Below are 19,057 nucleotides of genomic sequence, written 5' to 3'. Positions count from 1 at the left end.
TGCACACTCACATGGTGCACACTCACAGGGTGCACACACCACAGACTCCCATGCCCCACACCAGTAATCTCTCAGTCCCCAGCACCCGTTCTGGGGCCGATGCTGATGGACACCAGGCTGCAGGCACTCTCCAACCCTCCTCCTTGCTGGTAACACCACAGCTCACCTAGGTTGTACCACATGTCCCGGATGGCTGCTCCAATCTTGGCTCTCATGTCCCCATACCTGCCAGGACGGTGTCAGTTCAGCATCACTCCATGGGCACAGCCCACGGCACAGCTTCCAGGCCAGGAGCCCCAGCAGAGCACATTCCAGAATCCCCATCTGCAAGCACGGCTGGGGCTGGGGCCGGGGCCCTGACCTGAGGGGGGAGAGCCACTCACTTGGCCAGGATGGCGGTGCGCTTGGCCTGCGAGAAGTTCTCCAGCTGCAGGGAGTCCTGGGTGAGGAAAGCCACGGCCAGGTGGAAATAGTTGTTCCAAAGCTGCGGTGAGAAGAGAGGGACAAACGGCAGGCAGAGCAACACAGCGTCTGGCGCATCCCTGCCACCCTGTCAGGGCCGGGTCGGTGTCCCCTCACCTGCAGTTCGAAGCTGCTGCTGCTCAGGAACATCTCTGTCAGGGTGGTGGCAAACTGGTTGATGGCACGCAGGAACTCCCTGCAGGATTGGTGTGGGTGCTGAGCAGAGGGCACAGCCAGCCCACGGCACACAGCCCACAGCAGAGGGGGAGCAAGGCTGGCAGCCCCCGTCACGGCGAGGTGAGGGTTGGGGCGCTGGGGTCGGAGCTCACAGCGCGCTCCTGCTCACAGCCCCACGGCCCCTCATCCCTCAGCCTTCATGGTGCAGCCCAGCACGGGGCCAGGCATCCCAGGCTGCGGCCCCAGACTCCTCTGTGGGTCCCTCCCAGCTCGGGGCTCCTCACCGGTTCTGCACCATGTTCATCACCATCCAGTCGGGGGGGTACACCGTCTTGCCAATGAGGTCCTTGAAGAGGATGAAAGTCTCCATGAGGAAGTCCTGTGAGGAGGAGACGTGAGGGGCTGGGGCACAGCCGCAGAGCCGTCCTGATGCAGTGCTGTGCTGAGCACCAGGGCTGGGAGCACCCAGGGGTGCAGGAGGTGCCGGCAGCGGGGTGGTGACACGAGGGCCGGGCTCTCGCTGCACGGCAGGCACTCACCATCAGCTCGGGCCGGGAGGGGAAGGCCTGGATGTAGGAGTGGTAATGGTCTGCGTCCATCTGGCTCAGGATGGCGGCCATGCACGCCACGTAGTGACTCTGGCAGAGAGCAGCTGGGTCAGGGGCTGCAGGGCTGGCACCAGGAGGGCCGTGTACCCCCCCCTCCCAAGGCTCTGCTGCCCTGGTAGCCCTGCCTGCTTCCCAGCTCTGCCTGTGCTCTGCTCCTTCTCTGCTTCTGGGGTGGGACAGAGGTGAGACCCACACACTGCAGCAGGGGACATGGACATAAGCACAACGCTTTTGCTAGCATAAACCTGTGGATTTTAAGATCGTTTAAGTAATATGTGGCTGTAAGTGCATCGTGGAAGTGGCTCACAGTGAGGAGGCCAGTGTATCCAGGCTGCCTTTAATAAGAGTCCCAGTTGGAGCCATCAGCTCCAGCTCTGCCCTGTGTGCCTGTGGCTCTGAACCAGGGCGAGGGGGGCAGGCGCAGCGTGCTGCCAGGACTCCCTTCTGCACAGCAGGAGCAGCCATGCTAATCTCAGGTCTGCATTGTTCGTGGGACGGGAGAGGAGCAGCTGGCAGAGCAGGGACCACCTGCTGCTCGCCCCTCTTTTTCATCTCCCCTTTAGCCTGTTAGTGCAGCCCATTATTGATGATGCTTCTAACATAAAATCTGAGTCTGCAGCAGACTTTGAAGTGCTTTGAATATTAACTTGTTAAGAGGAAGCTTTGGTGACGGGACAAAGCTCTTGGAAACTCCCCGATGGGCATCTGAAGCCTGAGAGCTGCAGGGTCGGCGCTCCTGGCCCCTGAAGACGGGCTCTGCTCAGCCTCAGGTCTGAGCTCGGGGCATTTGGCTGCAGACCAGGAGAGCAGCACGCTCACAGGGGGAACACAAAGCAGCCCAGGTGCCCAGGATGTGCCTCTGTGTGGGGGCTGGGAAAGGCCTGGGCTGCCTGTGGGCACATCGGTGCTATGGGCAGCCCTGGGACAGGAGCGGCTGGAGCTGGGGATGGAGGCAGCTCTGCAGGCATCCCATGAGAAGCAGATGAATGACGACCCCATGAATGCCAGTCCTGCTATCATCAGTGTGGAGCTGCAGACCTGAAGCTGAAGGACAGCACACGGCACGGCCACAGCAGCTGCACGCGGAGCTGCAGAGGCAGAGCTGGGGATGAGCTCTGCTCGACGTGCACGGCCATCATCCCAGCAAGGCCTGCTCCAGAGTAAGCACTCAGTGAAGCAGGGGTTGCCACAAATCCACCCACATCCCTGAGCACCCACATGAGCAGTGGCACAGTGTGTGCCGGGCTGTGCGACTCGCTGTGCACTGGGGAGCAGTAGCAGTTCACACCTTCATAGAGGTCTGGGGGGAATTTCTCATGCACCCAACAGTGTGGATGTTACCCACCACCAGCACGGGGAGAAGGGCGGCCCAAGCCAGCACAGCCCCCTGGCAGCAAGGAGGAAGAGCAGGAGGAAAGTTCTCTGCAAGGCAGAACGTGCCGGGGATGTGATGAGATCAGCTCAGCCACCTGAAAGCAGCTGTTCTGGTTGCAGCTGGAATTAGATCCAGGTGAACTCCCTGCACGGCCTGCTACACCTTGTTCAGGGGAAGCTGCATTTACATTTAAATTACATTACTGGTGAGCCACAGCCGGGTGCTGCTGCACGTACAGATACTCAGCTGGCAGATGGCGTATGTGCGGGGAACCGACCCAGCAGCCGCCCGGCACAGCACACGGCACGTCGACCCTTGCAGCAGCCCGCAGACCCACCGCTGGTCACAGACAGAAAGGACTCAGCTCCCAAATACTCCTCAGCAGCACCCGGAGCCGCCGCTCAGCCCAGCGGCCGCAGACTGGGCAGCATCGGAGCAGGAGAGGATTTGTGGTGGCCGCGGGACGCCGAGCTCCTTTTGGCCGCTCCGTGACGGCGCTTTCCCACCTCCTGCTCCCCTTCGGCCCGCTCGGTGCAAACACCCGCTGCTCCCGGTCGGGGCAGGCCGAGAGGTTGGAAGTAACGGGGCAACACAGCAAAGTCCGGCGGCGCGACCTGGGGGAGCCGCACGGGGACGGGACCGAGGACGCGCCCGGTGCGCGCTGCCGGCACCCGGGTTGGGCAGATGGCGGTGCGTCCACGCGTGCTGCGCGGACGGTGTTCAGTGCGGGTCCGGCGGGGTTCCCCGCATCTCCCAGCCCCGCCGCTAACAGCGGGCGGGCACGTCGCCGCCCCGCCCCTCCGGCTCCTCCTCCCGGTACCGGCGAGCCCGCGCGGCTCCGCCCCGGCCGTGCTCCGCGCACACCGCCCTGCACCGCCGCCGCCGAGCGCCAGGTACGGGGCTGGGAGCGGGGAGCCCGGGGAGGGGCGGCCGGGTCGGGACCGGGCTCAGCCCCGCGGGGATCGGCCCAGCAGCGCGTGGGGGCCGGGGCGGTGCGGGGAACCCCTGGGCCGGAGCGTTGCGGGAATCGCAGGGCCGGGACCGGGACCCACGGGCGGCGCGGGATGCGCGGTGCTCGGAGGGGCGCGGGGCCGGGATGCCCGGGAAGGAGCTGCGGTGCTCGGGCGGCGTTTCCCGATTCTCCCCGAGGCAGCGGCGCGATGCTCGGCGCCGAGCAGCCCCGGGTGTCATTGGGGTCAGGGACCCCCCGGGCTCCTCTGCTCCGCCGCCCCGCCGGAGCTCCCCGGGAAGTGCGGGGGGCGCGGGGCCACCGGGCGGGGGTCTCCGGGGGGCGCGCGGCCACGCCGGAGGCAGTAGAGTGTGCTTGGGGGAGGCGATTCCGCGGCGCTGGGATTCGCCGCGTGAGAAGCGCCGGAGCCCCCCGGGTTCTGCCCCGCGCCGCAGCCCCTCCTCGCTGCCGCCCGGAGCGCGGGGCACCGCCGCTGGCAGAACGGTCCCGGGGGGCACACGGGCAGGGAGGGCTCCGGCAGCGCCCGCCTCGCTGCTGCCCCTCGTTAGCAGACACGTCCGTCAGCGGAGCCGGGCTGTGTTTGACACGCGCACACGCGATGCCGGGGCTGTCACTTCGGGTACCGCACGCCGCGCTGACGCGGGGACGGCCGCCGGCGCCGGAGGGAGGGATGCAGCCCACGTTGCTCCCGGCGCCGCGCGCTCAGCTCAAGGCCTTCGCGCGAGCAGCCGGGCGGGGTGAGACGTGAGGGCACCGCGCTCCGGGGCTGCTCGGCTGCCCCCTCCCGCGGCGCGGGCTGCAGCCCCTCGCAGGGCCGCGGGGGTCAGCAGGAGGCTCTGCGCGGAGCCGTCGTTTCGGTCAGAGCGCAGGCGGGTGCGCAGGGCGATGGCTGAGAGCCGGCCGTGCAGCTGCGCCCGCGCGGGGCTGGTGGGTGGCTGCGCGCTCGTGGCGGGGCAGAGAGCGGTGTGTCAGCCCGCGGTGCTCAGCTCTGCTGGCCTGCAGGGATGCGCCCTCCCGGACGCTGGGAGTGCCGGCTGCGAGCTGTGCGCTGCCTGCATCCCTCTGAGCCCGGCAGGCGGCTCCAGGCAGCGGTGGGCACAGTCTGGTGGTCCCGCTCAGCTCCTGGTGGGGGTCGTGTCTGCAGCACTCTGAATCCATCCAGTGCATGCGGAGCAGCAGAACAGGTTTAAACACGGGAACTCCTTTAGACAGAGGTCATCGTCTTGACGAATTACAATTATTATAATTGCTTAATAGTATGGTAGTGCTCAGAGGCCACAAATAATGAGTGGGTTCGTTTCCATCTGCAGTAACAATGCTTCAGTCGTAACCGGTGCTTCTGGACGGTGTGTGGCTCGTGTGCTTATAGCTGTGATCCAAATCATCCTGGCTGTATTGTGGGTGGGGAAACCGAGGCACGTGGCGCAGAAAGACACTCACTAATTCCCAAATTCCCCTGGCAGCGAGTGTTGTCTAAGGCACATAAAGATAAAGGGGGGGGGGGTTCCTGCTGGATGGCAATGAGAATCCACTTAAAGGCAGGAATTTGTATTCTGAGACAACGTTCTCCGCACCGGTGATGGGAGCTGCAGCCGCAGCAGCCTCAGCTCCCACTGCCCTCACAGCAGTGGCTGCTCTTGGGGCTGCAGTGTGTGAGTGGCATTGGCACGGGGCACTGCTCCACGCAGGGCTGTGTGCTCGGAGCTGCAATGGGGCCATGCAGCCCCCCGGGGGGCTGAGCCCCCCTGGACAGGCACACACAAAGCACAGCATCGTGACCATCTGCCTGCGAATGCAGGACGCAGAACCTTTCCAGCTCCTTCCAGAAATGTGCTCTGCAGGCAGCTTGAGGCTGTCTGAAAACATCCTGGTGTGGAGAGGAGCTGCGGGGCTCCCCAGCCTGCAGGCTGCTGCTGATGCTGTGGCTCCGGATGCAGCCCCATCCCGGCTCTGTGAGGGGCAGCGCATCCCTCCGTGGAAGCTGTGAGGTGCCTCGCGATGCACTGAGCCTCCCATGACCACGAGCCTCCAGGCCATGTCCTGTTTCATTTGTCCTGTAATTACTTCGGGCAGAGCCAGCCCAGCCTGCAGGATCTCCGGCCAGGTCTCACGTCAGGTGATTCCCCGCATCCCTGTACCTGCAGGGCCGTGTCTGGGACTGGAGGAACATCCTATTGCCCACACCATGTGCTGGGAAGGCAGCAGCCACGCCATCCCTTGTTCTTCCATACCCCCAGGAGGGGCGGCCGAGCAGTGCTGCAGCGATGCTCTCATTAAGCACAGCCTTGGGATGGGAAGCCACCTCCTCCCCTCTCCCTGCTCCACACGCACCAGCAGTGCGGCCTGTGCTCCTCCGTGCTCCTCTGGGCAGCTCACTGCCTCCACACCTCTCATCTGAAATGGTGACAGCCGCTCCTGTGCACTGCAAAGAGGTGGTGGTGAAGGCAGTCCCAGCGAGGGCAGCGGCGCTGCTGCCACGACGGCTGCGTTAGCCTTGGAGACAGAACGACTCGGCCTCCGTGGGCCCCTAAAAACCTCCTGCAGAGGCTTCGTATGTTGCTGCACTCCAAGCCACAGCGAGTCCCCGTCCAACTGCACCCACGCACGTGAGGCTGAAAGAAAGGATGTGATGCTGCGGTGACATGAGGTGCCGGGAGGACGTCGTTGCCTCTTCCCTGGTCGCTGGGCTCCCATCTCAGGGCTGCAGGACCCTGCAGTCGGCACCGGGGCACAGGGAGCACCTGCCTTCTCCTGGCCCCGGGGCTGGGAGTGTGACTCATTTTCCTGCAGGGCCCTTCAGCCAGTGACCTAAATAAAGATGGATGCACGCAGATCACTCGGCTCATGCGAGCTGCCACTTCCACCAGGCACCTGCAGCCAAAAAGGGGCCGCTGTGCTGGTGGGGCTCCTCCACAGCGCCCGCGTGGCGTCGGCTGTGAGCGTGCACGGCTCCGTCGCGGCCATCCTCAGACTGACAGGGTTTGGGTTGGGCCACGGAGGTGCAGGAGCAGCGTGAGACGGTGCTGTGAACGCTGCAGGTATGGGGTAATGGGAGCGACGGGTGCTGCTGGGACCTGGGAGCCGTCGCCATGGAGGGGTGCGCGCCCTCGCCGTGAGAGCACAGAGGGCTGGGATGTGGCACACGGGGCTCTGTGCTGAGGGGGAGCAGAGCTGCTCGAGAGAAGGCACGGCACTGGCCCAGGCACAGATGGGGGAGATCAAGTGGCCGTGATGAGGAGCCTGCAGGAAACCAGGAGGTCTGCACGCCTCCAAAGATGGGGTGATGGAAGGGCCTCCAAGAGCAGCTGTGAGGGCAGGGCACGTGCTGGCTTCGTGCTGGCACTGCCTCTGTGAGGAGCTGCGTGCTGCCATTGCTGAGCAACGCACCGTCATCCACCCCTGAGTGCCGTGGATGCTCCGAGCAGCGACGCACCGATGCTCCTGGAGCCGAGTTGGGATGAAGTCCTGCTGCTGACTGCGCTGTGCACCTGGCTGCTGCCCGGCCGTGGGCTGTGAGCACACAGCTCACCCCGCTGCCTCCCAGTGCCGCAGCACCTCGCGCCGTGCTGAGCTCAGGGGCAGCAAAGGCTCCGTCCCAGGAGGAGCCATCGCACCCCGTAGTAGGGGCGGGTAATTAGCTACCCTCCTCTGCAGCTCCAGAAGTAGATGATTTCCTCTCTCATAAATCTAATCTCCTGGCTTCCTGCGTCTTGAGGAGAAGATTTATGTGTCTGCTCTGGTTTTCCTTCTTCCACAGACGTCGCCAGGAAGAGGAGGTGGAGGATGGGTGCAGAAGGGCCCCCAGCAGGGCTGGCAGGGTGTCCTGTCCTTGGCGTCCTGCCCGAGGAGCCTGGAGCTGGGACCCACAGTGTGCCAGGCAGGGTGGCACCGGGCAGCAGGGGTCCAAGGTGTGCCAGGCAGTGTGACTGCAGCGTCACAGTTCAGTGGTGGTGGCGGTGGCCAGGAGATGGGGACCCCACCCCAGTGCCTCCATGGCTCCAGGTGCCGATCAGCCCACGGCACCCATCCCCACTGCCCCGAGCAGCCAGCGCAGCCCACGCTGAGGTGCTCCTGTCATTTACTGCATTATGGTGGCATCATCTGGTTTTGTCCGTAAATCACTTGATATGATCTACTGCTTGTAATTGAACAAGAGGAGGAAAACACTCAGACCTTAAATAATTGTCAGGAGAGCATCCATCACCACCTGAATCTTGTCCAAGTCGCTCCGGCACCGAATGGCCTCACCTTTCAGGAAGGCCCTTCCCCATCTGGAAGTTCTGACCTCTGGCTCTCAGGCACTGTTCTGTTGCACTGATCTGTGGGGCTGCAGAGCAGAGCCGCTTCCCACCGCTGAACTGCTTTCCTGCAGCGCTCTTTCCTTGATGCCCACACGACACCACATTTGTCATCCTCATTCCTTATCCTTCTCTCAGTCTCCGCATCATCCAAATTCTGCCAGTGCGGGCTTTTCCTCTTTGAGGTCACTGACTCCAGCATCACCGTGGGGCTCGATGCCCCTCTGGGGGACCTGGCCAGCAGCACGGCCGTTGGGTGCTGGGTGCTGGATGGTTATGTCTTGAGACACGCTGGTTGGCCTGCCTTTAATCCATTTAACGCGTGGCACATCGCTTTCATATCTTTCCGGTTTCTCCATGAAAATGTCAAATGCCTCACAGAGATCTAAGGAGGCTTTTACCTCCGTTGACCAAACCGGGGATCTCATCAAAACAGACAGCAAATGGGTTTGATGAGCCGTGTTTCCCAGTGCAGGCTGGCACTGCTGGTGTGCGCCGCCGTCCTTCAGCCGTCATTCATCAGGCTCTGAGCGCGTCCCGCTGCTGCCCTCGGTGCTGCTGTGCTGCTGGTCCCCGCGCCCCTCCGCCTCCAGCGCATCGTCCCACAGCTCTCCTGAGGTCTGGATGCCGCCATCACACCCGGGTCTGGGGGAGGAGAAGGCCCTGTGGCACTGAGGCTTCCCTGCCGGGTTGCTCTGCTCCAGGAGTGGCTGCTCCGCGTTTGTGCACGTCGGGCTGGTCGGACAAGCAGGCAGGGTGGGCAGAGCCAGCCTGCCCTGCTCAGCACGGCTCTGCTGGCACAGCCGGGCACAGGGACTCCCAGCCCCCTGTGCGCTATGCCTGCAGCGCACGGACAGAAGCAGAGCGCTGGGATGGCTCCGTCCTCTCTGCCTCCTGCTGCGGCCTCGGGCACCGTGCAGCCCGAGGGTTTGACACCAGTGTCTGTGTGTGCTGGGCACGGGGTCGGGGCGATGGCGTGAGCAGCCCCCACACTCGCTCTGGAGCAGGGACTGTTGGAGGGCTGCAGGCACGGGGCGCCTGAGGAAAGCTCAGCCACCGTGCGGCTCTCATCCTTCAGCTGCCCCCTCCCGTCTGCCCATTCCCGTGGTCCTGGCCATCCTCCTGCAGAGAGGAACAGCTGGAACAGCTGCAGCCCTGAAGGCCCTGAAGGGGCTGATGTGGTTTTAGGACCCCAGAAAGGCTTCACCGTGTTGTTCAGCAAGGAGCAGAGCCGTCTGTGCCTTGTTCTGGGGAGGGTGACATTAACAAGGGACACTTCTACTCCTGTGCCTCAGTCTGGGAGCTCAGGCCTTGCATAGGGTGCCTTGGTGCAGGAGCTGTGGGCACAGGAAGGCAGGTTGGATACGGTGCATCGGCGTGCGTGGGCACCACCTCCCTGCAAACATGCTGGAAGAGAGCAGCTGGAGAGCCCCGATGTGCTGAGCACTGGGTGCCTGTGCTTCCTGCACAGCCTCTCCCAGTGGCCTTTTCCGCGCATCCAAAATGTCCCTGGAGCTGTGCTTCCAGCTGGATCTGTCAGCAGAGATGTTTCCTTCGTATTCAGCTCTGGTACAGGGGGTGTCCGAGATGCAGCAGCCGCTTGGTCGCGTGGTCCTGGTTCAGCCCCCATCAGGGTTCGTTATTAGCAGGGGGAGATGCAGGAGTGCCAGAAGCAGTGCCTGGGCACAGCACTAAACCTGGCCGCACCATAATGCATATGCAGAAGGACGAGCGGGAGGGTCCAAGCTTTTGGTGTCTGACAGCCTCAGAACTGTTCTCCAAATGCAGTCAGCGCATGTATAATTTATTGGCTTTCTCTTTGTCCTTGTGCCGTGCCTCAGATCTCCAGCGGTGCTCGGTTTGGAGGCGCGGGGCGCCTCGGCAGAGCGCTGCTGACTGACAGCACCGCGTCGGCTGCGTGGGCAGTGGAGCGCGCTGGGGCTGCTCTGTGGTTTTGCAGGGCCATGAGTGCCCACGGTGCTCTCGCCCCGTGCCGGGCTGTGGGAGGTCCTGGCACCCTCCTGGCACTCCGTCCTCTGGGAGCGCCCCCCGGCTGTGCTGGAGCCGGCCCACATGCAGGAGGTGGGCGCAGCACAGGGATGTGCCACGAGTCCATGCAGGAGATGCACCGGCACGGCTGTCGCTGGACACCACTCCCACACCGTGGGGCTGCAGCGGGTCCTGTGGTCCCGGTGGGTCTGATCCATCTCAGTCAGCTGCCCAGACCAGGGCTGAGCACGTGTCCACTCCTCCCTGCCACGCATCAGCCTCGTGCAGCAGTGATCCCACTCCCCAGCTCAGCCTGTCCGTACCAACAGCTGCCCCATCACCTCCTGCCTCACAAACACCTCCGGTGCTGGCACAGCTGGGAGGCAGCAGTGCATGGAGCAGCATCCTGACAGCACTGGGCGAGGGGCAGCAGAGACGGGTGCAGTGTGTGGCACCTGCACTGCTTTGGCACAGCTGGGTGCTCCTGCTGGGTGCCAGGACAGGCGTGGAAGCCGGCACCATCAGCTCATGACCGGCACACGGGGACTCCAGGCCTCAGTGCTGAGACAGCTGCTCTGTTACAGTGAGAACCAGGCACGGCGGTGCAGGATGGCAGGAGGGCGAGCAAAGCAACCGTCCCTGTAGGCCTCTGTGGGGCTGAGGGCTCTGCTGGCTGCGGTGAGTGGGTGCCAGGAGCAGAATGCAGGCACTGTGTGGTGCCACGGGGCTCTGCGTGGTGCTGTGTGCCCCAACAGGGCAACGGGCCAGGCAGTGGTGGGTAATTAGTATGGGCAGGAGAGCCGGATGGGCACTGGGGCTCAGCGCTGGTGCGGGGGCACAGCGGGTGCGGGGCTCGGAAGGGGCTGCGTCCTCTCTGCTCGGGGAGGGGAGCCACGCATATCTGTGTGCCAGTGATGGCAGGATAGCGATGCAGTCCGCCCGTCCCCACGTCTGAGCTCCCCGTGCCCCAGGGCTGTGCCCGTCCCGTCCTGCTGCGCTCCCCGCACCATCCGAACGCGAGGTACCGAGTCCCAGCAAGGCAGAGCTATTTTTAACGGCTGCTTCTGCTTGATTTGAGCTGTGAACTTGTAACGTGTTTATGCTAAAGGGGTTTCTTTTTTTCCCTTCTCCCTTTGTGCTGAGGAGGCAGTGCCAGAGATCAAAGCTTGTCTCTTTGCGTTTGGTGATGGCCGCGCGGGATGGAGGGTGGGAGGGTGCACGGGGGCCGGGAGCTCCGCGGGGCAGCGGGAGACATCCCGGGCCGCAGGAACGGCGGGCGCAGGGCCGGGTCAGCCGCCTCTCTCTGTCCCCGCAGGTCAGGGAGCCGGGAGCCATGCACGGGGCCAGACGGCGTCCGGAGCTCCGCGGAGCTCAGCGCAGAGAGCTCTGAGCGCAGCGGACGTCGGCGGGACCATGGGCTGCCAGCGCGGAGGCACGATGCGGGGCGGGGCGCTCGGGCCGCCCGCGTGCCGGGGGCCGTAGGTGCGGGAGGTGGGCAGCATGCCCTGCAGCCCCGCGCCCGCCTCCTGCGCGGCATCCCCTCTGCGCGGCGGTGCGGGATGAGGCCGCCCGCCGCCCCGGGCAGCTCCGGGGACGGGCACGGCGCAGGGGCCGCGGCGGCGGGGCTGTGAGCCATGCTCAGCCGGGATCCCCTGCCCTCCGGCGAGGGCGGCCAGGAGAAAGCCATGACGGTGCGCTCGGTGCTGCTCAACCGCGACTCGCCCGACATCGAGAGCCGCCTGCAGCGCCGGCGCAACCGCACGCAGCAGGTGCGCTTCAGGGACCGGGTGGGGGGCAGCCCCCCCCCGGCGCCCGCCCCCGGCCCCAACACCCCACGTGCCTCGCCGCCCCCCAGGGCCCCCCCTGAGCCGGCGGCTCTCTGTGCCTCGCGGCGCAGCTGGCCCCAGGCCCAGCCGTGCTCGCTGACGCTGCCCGTGCCCGGGAAGGCCCGCGCCAGCGCTGCCATCCAAACCTCCCCCAGCCTCCAGAAGCCCTTCCCGGCCCCCCGGCCCCACGGCGGGAGCGTCTGCGATGCGGCCGCGGACACGGGGCTGCTCGCCGCCCTGGGGAGCGCCCGCTGCCCGGGGGGAGCTGCGCCCACCGCCTCGATGCGGGCCCTTCCCCCGCGGGCGCCCGCAGCCGAGCGCGCCCCCTCCCTCGCCCCGCGCCCCGCAGCGTGCCGCGTGCCGCCGCCACCGCCCAGGGATCCCCGCCCCCCGTACCCGGGCACGGCCGGGTGCCCCGCTGCCAGCTGCACCCCCTCGGCCAGGAGCTGCTCCGCCGAGCCCTGCGCCCGGCCCGGCGGGACCCCCCGGGATGGGCGGGAGCCCCCCCAGCGTCCGGCCTCCGTGCCCTGCGCCCGATCTCAGCCTTCCTCCGAGCTGTGGGTGCTCGGCCGCAGCGACTCGGAGCGCAGCCTGCCCCGCGGGCACCGCCAGCCGCCCCTCCTCCACCAGCCAGCTCAGGGCAACCCCCCCCGCGACCCCTCGCCACCCCGGCACCGGCTCTGCGGCTCGCCCTGGGGGAGGCCCTGCTGCACCCCAGCACCCGTCCCACCGGCGCCGGGCTGGCACAGCTCTGCCACTGCTGCACCGGAGACCGCGCCAGCCGCACTCGGCCATCCGGACACACAGGACATCTGCAGCCAGCTGCGGGCTGCCGAGCCCGGCCACGAGCAGGCAGCTCCGGAGAGGCACGAGGGACCCCCACACGGCGTCAGTGCAGTGGTGCAGCCCGGTGGGCGCACGCCGGAGCCCCCCCAGCACGGGCAGCCCTGCCTCAGCACCCAGCAATCGGAGACGCTACGCCACGTGCAGGACCTGCTGCAGATGGTGGTGGCAGCCAAGGGGACACCGGGAGCTGCGGCGGGCGATGAGCACGGCCACACATCTCAGGGACAGGGGGCACAGGGGGACCTGCAGTCCCAGCTGCAGTCCCTGGAAGGAGTGCTGGAGACCAGCCAGCAAACCATCCGTGTGCTGCTGGACGTCATCCAGGACCTGGAGAAGAAGGAGGCCCAGCGCGATGGGTGAGTAGATGGGGCGGCGTCTGGGGGGGTTTGGGCTCTGTGGGGGTCTGGTGATGGTAGGGGTGGCCACGCCAAAGATGGGAGCCATGTCACCTTCTGGACGTGCTTCCCTCCGAGCAGCTCAGAGCTGCCATCCTGATCTGCTTGGCACGGTGACTTGGGGTAGTGGTCTGCCAACCCTTGGCTTGTTCCTCCTGTGCCAGCCAGAGGACGAGGGGAGCAGGGACCCCTTGGTTCTGCTGTGCCCATCGGTCAGTGAGAGCAAAGAGCTGGCACAGTGTGTCCCAGCTATGGGCTCTGGTGCTGCAGATGCCCTGTGGACAGCCCCTGCTGTGCCTGCCCTCCTGCACGAGGCGTAAACTGCTCCTCTTGCCTGCTCTCTCCCTGGGAAGCGTAGGGCCGTATCCAGGGGTCGGTCTCTGAGCTGCCATGTGTGCACCACAGGAGAGGCCCCACGGCCCTCTCTGGTTTGCCCTGGCCGTGGCACAGAATGTTCCCTTTAATGACCTGTGAGAATTTCCCTGGCTCGGCTATCAGTGAAGCAGAGCCTTGGCGTGGGCATCTATGCTGGGAGGAACTGCCCAGGGGACACGTTTTGGCAGGGCTTGGAAGGGTTTGGCATGACTTGTCAGGTTTGGCACGGTTGGGCACGGTCTGCCGTGGTTTGGCAGGGCTTGGCAGGGTCGGTGGGTCTGGGCAGGGTTTGGCACGCGTGACCAGCCAAATGAACTGCCTGCGTCTAACGTGGCCCAAGAGCAGCAGTGACGGCGCTGATGGGGACCACGACCTGCGCCGGCTGCAGGTGGCATTGCAGCCACACTGTGGGAACAGCCTGAGGCCCTGCGACGGGGCAGCTCATTAGCTTGGCAGCTCGTTAGTTTGTCCTCACACTGGCAGAGCTGTCGGTGCTGCAGGCGCTGAGCCGGCTGTGCGCACAGCACCGCGCGCACGTTGCGTCTGGCACCGCGCTCGGGCGGCTCCCGTGGCGAGCTCTGCCCTGCCAGATGGGCACCTGCTGGAGCCCTGGCCCTCCTGCCCGAGCGCGCGCTTAATTGTTTAACCAAATTAAACTGCCGCTAAGTGCCTCCTCCCAGGCAGGGCTAATGGAGGATCCCACAGAAGCGTTAGCGAGCGCAGAAGCAGGGCACGGCGCTGAGCCCCTTCCCCAGCGCAGCGTCCGCCCGGCCCTCACCTTCCAGGGCTGCTGAGGGTCCGCTGCCCTGTGTGTCGCGCACGGGACGCGGCTCGCAGCGCCCCCTCCGCAGCGCAGCTCCCACCCGCCGCCATCTCTGCCCACAGCCTGGCTGTGAAGCGCAGAGCTGAGCCCGTCGGAAGGGCTGCCGCGCTCCTGCTGCCGGGATGAGTTTGCCTGCTGACGCTGATGGAGCTTCACCGTGGGCAGCTTAATTAAGATCTCAGCTCCATAGGCTGCCACAGTCAAATGAGCAAACAAGACGCCCAGAGATAGGAGAGGAGTAGGAAATCCCATAAAGGTGATCCCAGTGTCCTTCCTCTGCGGAACGGCCCGGCCCCATTGCCGTGGGTCAGTGTCAGGGGTGGCCCTGAGGCTGCACACACCGGCCCCACAGTGCCCCACAGCATCCCCGCATCCCCCACAGTGCCACTTTCGGAGCACCGGCTGTGCACGCGCGTATTTCCGTGCTTTCAATGTGTGTATATAAAAGGTACCCTGATCTAATTTATGTGCCGCTGTAATCCCAACTGCAAGGTGTAATTTGGTGCACCACGAGACCCAGTTTCTGCGGGCTGAGAACAACCGTGATCAAGGTCGAGAAACAGGGAAACGGTTTAAGCAGGGAAATGTGACGGGTTTGTGGGACAGGGGGTGCCTGAGGGGAGGAGGGGAGGGGGCATCTGCTGGGGGCCCAAACGCCTTTATTGGGGCGCTTTCCCCCCAGTGCCCACGGAGCTCTGGGCTCCCACAGCAACCATCAGCCTGGTGCTGCGTGGGGCCGCGCGGGGCGAGCGCTCAGCACCAGCAGAGGATCTGCAGAGATCTGGGAGGAGGATGGATGGCTCTGGGGCTGAGCTGACCTTTGGGGCTCATCAGCCAGCTCTGCTTTATTTCAGTGCCATGCACCTTCCCTGGAGGAGGAGGATGCTTTGGTACAAAAACATCAAAAAAAAAAAAAAAGATAAATCCAGCGTGGGCTGGTGATTAGGCTGGCACCTCTCCCCCTGCCCATCTGTTGGGCACCGCTGGGCACTGCAGTGCTCCTACACAGACCCCACAGTGCCCGCGATCCACTCCCCCCATCGTGCCGTGTGTGGGGTGTCCTGGGACGGCCCTGGGCACGAGGTGCACCTCTGGGTGGTGATGAGATGAGGCTGACGGCGTGCAAAGGATTTGGGGCTTCTGCCGCGCTCGTCTGGTTTGCGACCGAGTGAGAAACGTGCTCACCGCGCTCGGCACGGCTCCAAAGGGCACTGCATGGGGAGGAGGGGGGAAGGGCCGGGGTCGGGGAGCGGGGCTGGGAGCGGAGCTGCATCCCTGGCTCCCGGCCGCGGTGCCGGCGCAGAGGAGGGCCCTGGGTCCGGATCTCCTGGCTGACTGCGCTGCCGCTCTGTTGCAGGCGGCACTCGTACCGGACGGGGCAGGACATCGCCAACTGCGGGACGTGCCGGGACTGCGCCTGCATCATCTACAGGTACGGGGCAGCGCTGCCGCCCCGGGGAAGTTCCTGCGCTCGTTTCCTCCCCCGTCACTCGGCGCCGCGCTCCCTGTTCGTAGCAGAAACGCCTCCCTGAGCCCGAGGACGGGACGCGGCACAGTGGTGCGGTGCCATCAGGGTCCCCGCGCTGTCCCAGTGCAGGGTGACCCGGGAGCCCCGCCGGCACCTCCGCTGTGCCCCGGCTGATCCCGCCGGTAGCGGTGTTGCGCTCAGAGCCGGCGCTGAGCGGCGCCATGGGCGGAGGGCGCGCGCTTCTCGGCCGCATCGGGGCTGGAGGTGCCCCCGATCCGCCCCCCCCGCGCTCCGTCCCCTCGCTCGGCCGGGCCCTGCTGGCGCTGCCTCTCGGCGGCGGCTCGTTGCCACCCGAGCCCAGAGCCGACTCCCCGCGGTAGCTCGTGGGGGCCGTCAGCGCTAATTGGGTCTGACGAGGCTGTCTCCATGCGGCACTGAGGCTGGGAGAGATGGCACCGCTGGGGAGGAGGGTCCTGCTGAGGGCTCCCGCCGGGCTCCGCTGCCTCCACGTGAGGGGAAAAGGCTCCGGTGGGACACGGTGGGAGCGGAGCGGGGGGCGGCGGGACGGGGGCAGCTCCACGGGGCTGCGCAGGGCTGCACGCGGCTGCGGGAACGGCGGTGGTCGGGTGGGCAGAACGAAGACGGGTGGGCAGAGAGCACAGCGGGAAGGGGCTGCAGGACGGCGGCTGCGCTGCGAGCGGCTCCCCGTGCCGCCCGGCACTCGGCCGTCTGTCCGAGCTCGCCCTTTCTGCTAGAGGTAGCTGGGGATAACGCTGCCCTCGTGATGTGTGGTGACACGGGGTGCTGCGCGGCTGTCAGAGCCACGTGCGGTGTCGGCGGCAGCACCTCGCTGATGTGATGGGAGGTGGCTGCTCGGAGATGGAAGTGCTTTCCGGGTGAGGGAGCATCGCAGCACGTGGCCTCCCGCGCCCTGCCTGCTGCGGGGACAGCGGGGGGTCCGGGGACGTGCAGGAGAGCTGGTGGTGCCGGTGGGTGATGCGTCCCCTCCTTCCCTACCCGGACCAACGGTGCCCCCGTGCCTTGCATCGGGATTGGTTTCAGGCTCTCACCCCGGCTCCTTGTGCTGTGGCTGCACCGGGCTCAGGGGCGCGAGGGCAGTGGGGGTCTGTAACCCCAGCGCTTTGTACAGCCTCTTTCCAGGGGCTCTCATGGGTCTCAGAGCTGTTCCCCAGCCGGGGCGGGGGCCTGGCTCCCACCCCGGCCAGGTCGATACTCAAAGCATTGTATTGCAGCAGACCCGCAGGGCACACGGGCAGCCCTTGCCCCTCCTGGTATGGGCACAGCATCGCCCCTCAGCCCGGTGCTGCTGCACTCCTACCGCTGGGACTCAGCCCCCGCTGCACAAAACCAAAGTACCCGGTGCCGAAGTGCCACCAGCTCAGGGTGCAGGAGATGAGCTCCGGGCATTCGGGGAGGGCCCACGCAGCGGCTCAGCTCTGCAGGAGGGATTTGGTGCATTTGGTGTTTAAGGCAACGGAGCTTGGGTGAGGGGATGGAACGGCAGGAAAAGGATGGGGAGCCACAGCCAGGGGCAGCTCTGAGAGCAGCTTTGACGCTAGGAATGAAAGGGGAAGCGCCACTGGGTCAGGGCCGTCTGTCCGTCCGTCCCTCCAGAACTGAGGGTCCCACTGTGCTCTGGCTGCAGCGCGGTGCCGTGTGTGAGCAGGACACGATTCTGCACGATACGACAGCCGCCCTCGGCCCGGGTCCGGCCCCCACCCCACTCACAGCCGCGCTGCACGCAGGAGGTGGGGGGCAGCGGCTGCAGGCTGAGCCGAGCCCCCGGCGCCGCAGCAGCGCCTTGACGCCGCCCCTTCTCCCCGCAGCGTGGAGCACGACTTTCGGCAGCAGGAGGGCCGCTTCCAGCGGGTGCTGAGCCACATGGAGGCCGACGCGGCACACAGCAGCCCCGCACCGGGGCCCGGCCCCCCCGCCCGGCAGGAGGCTTCGCCCCCTGCTAAGCTGGACGCCAAGAAATCCCGGCGCAGGTGCTTCTGGTTCCTGTGAGCCCCGGCACTGACAACCGGCTCCTGCCTCCTCTCCCTCCCTCTGACGTTAGGGTTTGGGTAGCACCAGCTTTTATATTTTTAACCGTTCCGTTTAACGTACTGAAGAACCCGTGTAAATAAGAGGGCGGGGAGCAGCGGCTGTATTGATGGAGAAACCAATAAATTCCAGGGAGACGCTATTTTTGTTACACCCTCTCCTGGCTGTGCGCTTCTGTTCTGGATGCAGCTGAAGCTCCCCCCCCCGGCCCCACATCAGTGCTGCGATCCCATCCTGGCCCCAAGCAGCCCCGCAGCTCCAGCAGGTTCTCAGAGACCCCACCGAACAGTGGGAGCACCGTGAGAGCCCTGCACCCATTGCCAGGGGTGGTGGAGAAGGGCAGGGGAGAGGAGCCCCGGCGCGGGCAGGCTGGGACCCAGGAGTGCGGCTGCTCTCATAGAATCAGTCACCCAGGCTGGAGAAACCCTCCAAGATGCCCGGCTCCACCCCACCGTGCCCACTGTCCTCGTCCCCCAGTGCCACATCTCTGTGGTTCTGAACACCTCTGGGGATGGTGACCCCCAGCCCCTGGCAGCCGTGTCGATACCCGACCGCTCTGCAGGAGAAATTATTGCTGAGATCCAACCTGAGCCTCTCCTGATTCAATGAGAGACCGCCTCCCCTCCCCGAGCTGCTCTCTGCCCACTGAGGCCGTTGTGTGCTGGGGTCACCCTGCAGCCTGGCCGTCCCTGCACAGCCCAGGGCAGAAGCTGACCCCCCCCCCCGGCTCTTTGTCAGGCCAGGCCCCCGTCTGCAGGATGCACCAGCTGATTACATGGGGGCAGAATTCAGCAGCTCAAATATTCCAACCTGCAAAAGGAGCAGCTCAGCATCGATGTAACGATGGCTCTGGATCAGAGCGGTCAGCAGCAGCAGCAGCCCGGCTGGGGGCTGCAAGCAGTGGGGTGAAGCCTGGGACTGTGACAGCACCATGAAAGGGATGAACTAAGGTGAGAAAGCTGCCAGACAGCATTTCTGGAGCACAGCAGGGCCAGAGCGGGGGAAGAGGAGCGCGCAGAGAGCGAGGCTCAGCCAAAGCACTGCCCTCCATCTCCTCGCGCTGCGCATCAGGCCGTGCTCCAGCAGCCGGCGCTGCTCGTTATCTCTGTCACAGCCCCACAGGTAGCTTCAAACAGCTCTTTTTTTGCTCTCGCTTCCTCTGGCACTGAATCATGCATTCTGAGAACAAAGGCTAAAAGCGAGATGATACCAAACCCAACCCAGCACGCATCGCCTGCCTGAATCCACCTGAATCACAACCAGCAAGAGCCCACCCACCCAGACTGCTGGCACAGTCTGCCACAGCCTTATACAGCCCAGCACAGCCCCAGCACAGCCCAGCACAGCCCAGCACAGTCTGACACAGCCCAGCACAGCC

At 65.4% G+C, this 19,057-nt stretch overlaps 2 protein-coding genes across 3 annotated transcripts in view; one reads left to right on the top strand and one right to left on the bottom strand.

The window, feature by feature from the left end:
- Nucleotides 1–7: 7 nt before the first annotated feature.
- LOC122171754 (dedicator of cytokinesis protein 2-like) overlaps nucleotides 8–19,057 on the bottom strand; it is a 43,328-nt gene continuing 24,278 nt past the window's right edge. For both annotated transcript variants that reach the window (XM_042839518.1, XM_042839517.1), the window contains exons 29-33: nucleotides 1,179–1,277; nucleotides 924–1,018; nucleotides 580–658; nucleotides 384–484; nucleotides 8–225 (exon numbers count right to left, since the gene is read on the bottom strand). In XM_042839518.1, the coding sequence (XP_042695452.1) occupies nucleotides 72–225; nucleotides 384–484; nucleotides 580–658; nucleotides 924–1,018; nucleotides 1,179–1,277 (528 nt within the window). In that variant the 3' untranslated portion in view covers nucleotides 8–71. The remainder of the gene's footprint in view (nucleotides 226–383; nucleotides 485–579; nucleotides 659–923; nucleotides 1,019–1,178; nucleotides 1,278–19,057) is intronic.
- Nucleotides 11,514–17,829, top strand: LOC122171755 (INSYN2B protein-like). The gene is made up of 3 exons (XM_042839519.1): nucleotides 11,514–12,907; nucleotides 15,502–15,576; nucleotides 17,460–17,829. The coding sequence occupies exons 1-3, from the start codon at nucleotides 11,514–11,516 to the stop codon at nucleotides 17,638–17,640; spliced, it is 1,650 nt and encodes a 549-aa protein (XP_042695453.1). The 3' UTR covers nucleotides 17,641–17,829.

Source organism: Centrocercus urophasianus, unplaced genomic scaffold (assembly GCF_019232065.1).
Source record: "Centrocercus urophasianus isolate 14NV4802_14NV808 unplaced genomic scaffold, USGS_Curo_1.0 seq_951, whole genome shotgun sequence".
NCBI lineage: Eukaryota > Metazoa > Chordata > Aves > Galliformes > Phasianidae > Centrocercus > Centrocercus urophasianus.
The sequence above is the reverse complement of the archived record's forward strand: the minus strand, read 5'-3'. Positions and strand labels throughout refer to the sequence as shown.

Bases quoted from the DNA above. Each gene is read 5' to 3' on its own strand.
- LOC122171755 (XM_042839519.1), top strand. From the start codon at position 11,514: ATGCTCAGCCGGGATCCCCTGCCCTCCGGCGAGGGCGGCCAGGAGAAA. The intron at 12,908-15,501 runs GTGAGTAGATGG...GCTCTGTTGCAG, and splicing joins AAGGAGGCCCAGCGCGATGG to GCGGCACTCGTACCGGACGG. The intron at 15,577-17,459 runs GTACGGGGCAGC...TTCTCCCCGCAG, and splicing joins TGCGCCTGCATCATCTACAG to CGTGGAGCACGACTTTCGGC.